At 54.6% G+C, this 6,670-nt stretch overlaps 1 protein-coding gene across 1 annotated transcript; it reads left to right on the top strand.

The window, feature by feature from the left end:
* The first annotated feature begins 1,382 nt into the window (after positions 1-1,382).
* On the top strand, positions 1,383-4,553 carry LOC109784007 (wall-associated receptor kinase 2). Its single transcript, XM_020342611.4, has 3 exons — positions 1,383-2,580; positions 2,678-2,848; positions 3,003-4,553. The coding sequence occupies exons 1-3, from the start codon at positions 1,677-1,679 to the stop codon at positions 4,193-4,195; spliced, it is 2,268 nt and encodes a 755-aa protein (XP_020198200.1). The 5' UTR covers positions 1,383-1,676; the 3' UTR covers positions 4,196-4,553.
* The last annotated feature ends 2,117 nt before the right edge of the window (positions 4,554-6,670 follow it).

Here is a 6,670-nt window from a genome sequence, read left to right as displayed (position 1 = left end):
TCGCTGCATTTGGACTCCGTTTTGTATTGATTTTCTGCGATGTAAAATACAAGCAAAAAACAACAACTGGCACTGGACACTATGCCAATAAGTTAGTCCAAAAAAATGATATAAAGTTGCTATAAAATGATTGTAAAACATCCAAGAATGATAAAATAGCAGCATGAATACTTCATAAATTATAGATACATTGGAGACGTATCAAAGACCATGCTTGCACAAGCAGACAATCGAGCCGCGAGAAGAGCTGGTCACCACCAAAGGCTCCGAACGGTTAAGGTCGTTGTCGCACACACGACAAAGATAGACGAGGAGGAAGGTGCACCACCATAATCCAATTTTGGGACGCTCTGGAGCCCACACCCTCTTGCTCCGTTGTCTTTGCATGTGGCAGTAGAATTGTCCGATAGACATACTAGCCATTGTCGCGAAATTTGTAGGTCCATGACAGTCCGGCCTCTTGCGACAACCGCCCAGCATCGCAGCACCCGCGCGCTCGTGCCAAGAGCCGCCTCGTTGGGTCTGAGAAGGCTGTCGTTGTCGCCCGCGTAGTTGTAAACGAGAACACGACCAGTGGCGCCTCATCACTAGAGACCGCCAGCCCGGCTGAAAACGCCATTGCTACCGCTGCTCAACCATATCCTTTGCTTCAAGCCGCCGCATGCAGATCGCATCTCGTCGTTGAAGGCTACCGAGTGGAGACCTCTTCGCCGCCACCTTCATCGGCCGAGCCTGGCCACAAGTCTCTAGCGCGGTGAGTGGAAGAGAGGACGTGGAGGTCAGACGCGGCGTGGTTTTGGGGGGTAGAGGCTAGATGTGTGTTTTTTTTTCTGAACTCACATAAATCAAAATTAGTTGACTTACCATTATACACTCGCTAGAAAAAATGCTAATGTTATCTGATGAACGTCAGCTGGGAGGGGATGGCAAGCGAACGCTTTTTCCTGACAGTTTTAATTGCTTCAAGAGATCAAACGATGACAGTATAAACAAAAAATGCCTTCTTCCAGAGAAACTGTCATATTTTTCTAAAGAAGTTGTCATTCCTTGATAACTAAAACTACCATCAAAATCGCTCGATGTCATCCCCTCGCAGTGAACGTTCGCGAGCCAAGAGCACCCGCCTTTCCCGTAAAATAGTAAGGCGGACCGTGTGAGCAGACTAACAACAAAATATGCGGCAGAGATGCGGGAGACAAACGAACTGTGTGTGAAATCATGAACGGCTGGCCTTGTCTTCCATCATTTCCTCCCGCGGCATCTTGCTTACGCAATTGATCGATCATCGATCATGAGAGTTCTTCGCCTCCTCGTGCGCGTCTCTGTCGAGTACCGAGCGGCAGGAGCTTCAACAAAGTAGGCATTCGCATGTACACTCCTTTGTCTGTCAAGAAAGAAAGTATGGACACTTTGACGCAGTCCTGCCGCATCAGTCTTTTTCAGTCTCTTCTTTTTCGAACTATTCCTTGGACGGTTGGAGAGATCGTGTAGATCCTCCGATCTAATCAAAGTGGTCGCTTGCGAATTCATTGCAGCAATGGCGACAGCTCTTGCCAGAATCGTCGCTAGATATTTCCTTGTTGAAACTTGCAGCCTCCAAACTAAAGGTGTTGTATCCAGAGCAGCCACGGCAAGGCAAAATTTCACCACGCCGGCTCACCTCGCAAGCTGCAGAGATGCTTCTTATCTTGATCGCCGTGCTCGCTTCGGCGTGGCCCGCGGCGGCATCGGCATCGCAACCACCGAGCGGAACATGCCAGCGGCGGTGCGGCGACGTGGACATCCCGTACCCGTTCGGCATCGGCCGCGGCTGCTACCTCTACACGGGCGAGAACGACGTGACCTTCGGGCTCACCTGCAACCTCACCGCCGACGGCACCTACAGGCCCTTCTGCTTCGAGGTCGAGGTCCTGGGCGTGTCCGTGGCCCGCGGGCAGGCGCGCGTCCGCAACGAGATCAACCCGTGGTGCTACAACGCCACGTCCCGGTCCATGGACGGGCTGAGCAGCATGTGGACAGACTTCTCCGACTCGTCCTTCATGCTGTCCGACGAGGACAACCGGTTCACCGTGGTCGGGTGCAACTCGCTCGCCTACGTGAGCTCCAAGGACGCGTCCCAGTTCGCGACGGGCTCCACGTACATGACCGGGTGCATGGCCACGTGCCCGGGCGCCGGCCGGCTGGAGAACGGCTCCTGCTCCGGCATGGGCTGCTGCCAGGCGGCCATCCCCAGGGGGATCAACTCGTACGACGTGGTGTTTGAGGAGAAGTTCAACACCACCGCGATCGCCAACTTCAGCCGGTGCAGCTACGCGGTCCTGGTCGAGGCGGCGTGGTTCGACTTCCGCACCACCTACGTCACTGCCGGCGACTTCATGGCGTCCACCGGCGGGAAGGTGCCGCTGGTGCTCGACTGGGTGGTAGGGAAGGTGACGTGCCGGGAGGCGATGCGGAACACCACGGCCTACGCCTGCGTCAGCAGCAACAGCGGGTGCGTGGATTCGAGAAACGGCCCGGGATATCTCTGCAACTGCTCTCGTGGGTACCAAGGCAACCCATACCTGCAAGGCGGCTGCCGAGGTCTGCTCTTCGTCTTTTCCTATTCTCGTACTTGAGATGAACTTTTGTCCGCATCGACCGGTCGACGCTATAAGAAATTTGTGGTTTGCTTTTGCAGATATTGACGAGTGCGGCGATGGTGGAATCAAGTACCCGTGCTCTGTTCCTGGTACCTGCATCAACACTCCGGGAGGATTCAGGTGCGCTTGCCCTGACAAGACAAGAGGCAACGCTTACACTGGCACATGCGAGGCGAAGAAATCTCAACTTGGAGCCCACATTGCAATTGGTACGCCATTTGACTCCATTTGACATTTCTCTGCTCTCCCTCCCAAGAACAACAAGTATTTCTGCACTTACTCTGCAGACGCAAAGCTAATGCATGCTCCCTGAATTCTTTCAGACATCTGAATCTTAATTTCTAGCACACCTTTTTAATGCAGGTGTTAGCATCAGCGTAGTTGTACTGGTAATTAGCATGTCCTGTGCCTACCTGATCCACGAAAGGAGGAGCCTTGCCACCGTAAAGAGGAGGTACTTCAAGCAGCACGGAGGCCTCATGCTCTTCGAGGAGATGAAGTCAAAGCAAGGAGTGTCCTTCACGCTGTTCACCAAGGAAGAGCTAGAGGAGGCAACCGGCAGATTCGACGAGCGAAATGTGATCGGGAAGGGAGGCAACGGCACCGTCTACAAGGGCACTCTCAAGGACAGCCGAGCAGTGGCCATAAAGCGGTGCAAGCTCATCAACGACAGGCAGAAGAAGGAGTTCGGGAAGGAGATGCTCATCCTGTCCCAGATCAACCACCGGAACGTCGTCAGGCTCTACGGCTGCTGCCTCGAGGTGGAGGTCCCCATGCTCGTCTACGAGTTCGTCCCCAACGGCACCCTGTACCAGCTCATCCACCGCCCCGGAGCGCGCGTCCCCCTGGCGACGCGCCTCAAGATCGCGCACGAGGGCGCCGAGGCGCTCGCCTACCTGCACTCCTGGGCCTCGCCGCCGATCATCCACGGCGACGTGAAGTCGCCCAACATGCTCATCGACGACGGCCACACCGTCAAGGTCTCCGACTTCGGGGCTTCCACGCTGGCCCCGACGGACGAGGCCCAGTTCGTGACGTTTGTCCAGGGGACCTGCGGCTACCTCGACCCGGAGTACATGCAGACATGCAAGCTGACGGACAAGAGCGACGTGTACAGCTTCGGCGTCGTCCTCCTGGAGCTGCTCACCCGGAGGAAGGCGCTCAACCTTCAGGCCGCCGAGGGCGAGGAGAAGAACCTCTCGTCGCACTTCCTTCTCGCTGCAAGCGCGAGCAAGCTGGACGAGATAGTGGACGCCCAGATCGTGGACGAGCAGAGCATCGAGGTGATTGAGCAGGTGGCGGAGATAGCAAAGCAATGCCTGGAGATGGCCAGCGAGAAGAGACCCTCCATGCGCGAGGTTGCAGAAGAGCTTGGCAGGCTAAGGAGGCTTCTGCTTGCGCAGCATCCATGGCGCCAAAAGAGTTCCGAGGAGATGGAAGCCTTGCTTACTGTTGGGTCGCCAACGCCAACAAGCACCTGCTCCGAGATTGAGCCTAGCAATGCGTATGTCAGCTTGGACGATTCTGCGTACCTGGGAGTGCAATCCCCACGGTGATACCATTTTTCCTTGCTTCCGGCCGGTACCGGCCGACCCTGCGTCGAGTTTTGTCAACATACTGCGAACTGTCGTGTGCTTGCGTATGCACGTTTTGTAACGAAAAATGATCATGTACCCACATGATGTCTGTGCACGTTTACTAGTAGGATTTTTAGATGAACGTGCCCTAGCATTCTTTTGCATAAGGTCTAGTAAGATTTTAGTGTGAGCACTTGTGCTTGTGTAGTCCCAATCAAGCTTCCTCTCCTTTTCATCCTTTTTACCTCTCTTTTCGTAGATACGTGTCATGGCGATGACTATATCAATATTGGCTACATTGCTACTCTGTTATAAGATGTTCTACGTTTTTCCCAAATAGAATGTGTGTAGACACGCTTTAGTGTTTGTTCATTTATTTTAGTTCGTATGTAGTTCATATTAAAATATTTAAAATATCTTATAATAATAACGGCGGGAGTAGTTCATTTGGATAATATCATGCTATTATTGCATTAACAGGCTAAAAAGGAACTCTGGAAACTTTTTTATTTTTACGACGGAAAGAGCTATGAAAACTAACTTAACATATAGGGTTTAAAGATTTCTTTAAATTAGGTGATAATAGCTCACACGTTGTTGCGGAAATATTTTACAATATATTCTAAAATCGAATGTATATAGACATGTTTTAGTATATTTGTTCAGTTATTTCAGTTAGTATGTAGCCATGGACGCCCTCCCCTCCATGGATGGCCGGCACAGCTCCAGATCCGGTGCTTCGTGTGTGCTGCGTCCCTTCTGGCTCCTCCGGCCGGCATCTCGGCGGCTCCCCACCGCCCCGTGCAGGCGTTCTCTGTTGGCTGGCATCCACCCTGGTGCGGCTCTAGCTTGATCCTAGAGCTACGCCTCTCTCCGACTCCTTGGCTCATCAGCCTCCCTGTAGCTCCAGTCCAGACGGCCCAGATCTGTGCTCCTCTCCATATCCTGACTCCTCCGGGTCTTCAGCCACCCTCTATCCCCCTAAGCGCCTCTCTTTCCACCCAGCCGCCCAAACCTTGCCCACCTCCGTGCCCCGTACTTCCGTCTAATCCGTAGCTCTCATGTCCGGCGGTGTACGGTGCCTTCTTCGGCAACGACCATAGCTCCCTTTTCTACAGTGGTGGTTCCAACCGACAACTTGGTTTCATCTTAATCGAATCTTGCTCCGACGGCTTGGGATTGCTCAGACTCTGGCCAGGCAAAATCCTTGCTCGATCTTTTGATGTTGGCAGCGGCGACACTCGTGGGTGCCGTCCCCTTCTTGGAGGCGTTGCCATGGCCGACATCTGTGCCCCTCTTCGAGCATGAGGGGAAACCCTAGGTCTTGCTCCGGGCACCATATTTACGCATGTTGCGTTCGTGTCATGTGTTGTATCACCACTTGTATTCATATTTAACTTGTTCTACCAATGAAATGATACGCAAGCTCTGTCTATTTGTAAAAAATACAAGACAAGGTGATGAAAAAACCCTCTTAGAGCATCTACAGCTAGGCGCCCTAAACACGTCTCAAACGCCTGGGCGGGTTGACCGGACACAAAAAAATCGACCCACCTGAGCGCCTCAAACGGGTCTCAAACGCCTGGACTGACCGGCACCCCTCATATCCAGCCCAAATATGGGGTCGATATGGGGCGGTCCGGGCGCGTCCGCCATGTCGGCTTGGCCCAGCCAGGCCCATGCCTGCCCCATAAATATCGCCATCCGGAAAACCCTAGACCGCAGTCCATCCGAACTCCACTTCACCCCTCTCTCCGTCCACTCCACTTTCGATCCCCTTCAAACGCATCCGATGGCTGGCGACCGAAGCAGCGCTGCCTCCGGTGGGGACTCCGACTCCGACGACGACTGGTCTAACCTGCTGCGTGAAGCGGAGCTCGACGATGTGGAGGAGGCCGCCCTCCGCATCGCATTGAGGCGCCCGGTCATCGACCAAGGCAAATCTGACAGCGGTGGATCCACTTCCTCAGCACCCCGCGCACGTCAATGCAGCAACCGCGACGTCGCCGGCCCTTCCCACCCGGCGCGCAGCTCCGGCCATTCCGCTCTGCTCCTCGAGGTACGACGCCCACCACCAGCACTCTCTGGTTCGGGGGTGGTGCACGGCCACCGTTGGGTCCTCGTGCCCGCGCTGGGGCCGGCGCGCACTCGAACGCCCGAGTCGGAGGCACGAGTAGCCCCGCGGGAGCGGCAGCGGGCGAGGGAGAGGGCAGCGGCGTCGAAGTCGATGTCCACGCGCCGTTCGTGTGCGAGCGCGTTGGTCGATCCTGAGGCAGCGCTCCTCCCATCTGTCCTCCGCCACTCGCTCACTACAACGGAGACGGATGCAGGGCGCTGATGGTAGCTGGAACTACGTCGGTATTTCCCTGGAGAGGGAGGGATGATGTAGCACAACGACGGTAGGTATTTCCCTTAGTTATGAAACCAAGGTATCGAACCAGTAGAAGAACCAAG

This window comes from Aegilops tauschii, chromosome 6 (assembly GCF_002575655.3).
Source record: "Aegilops tauschii subsp. strangulata cultivar AL8/78 chromosome 6, Aet v6.0, whole genome shotgun sequence".
In the NCBI taxonomy this organism is placed as follows: domain Eukaryota; kingdom Viridiplantae; phylum Streptophyta; class Magnoliopsida; order Poales; family Poaceae; genus Aegilops; species Aegilops tauschii.
The sequence above is the reverse complement of the archived record's forward strand: the minus strand, read 5'-3'. Positions and strand labels throughout refer to the sequence as shown.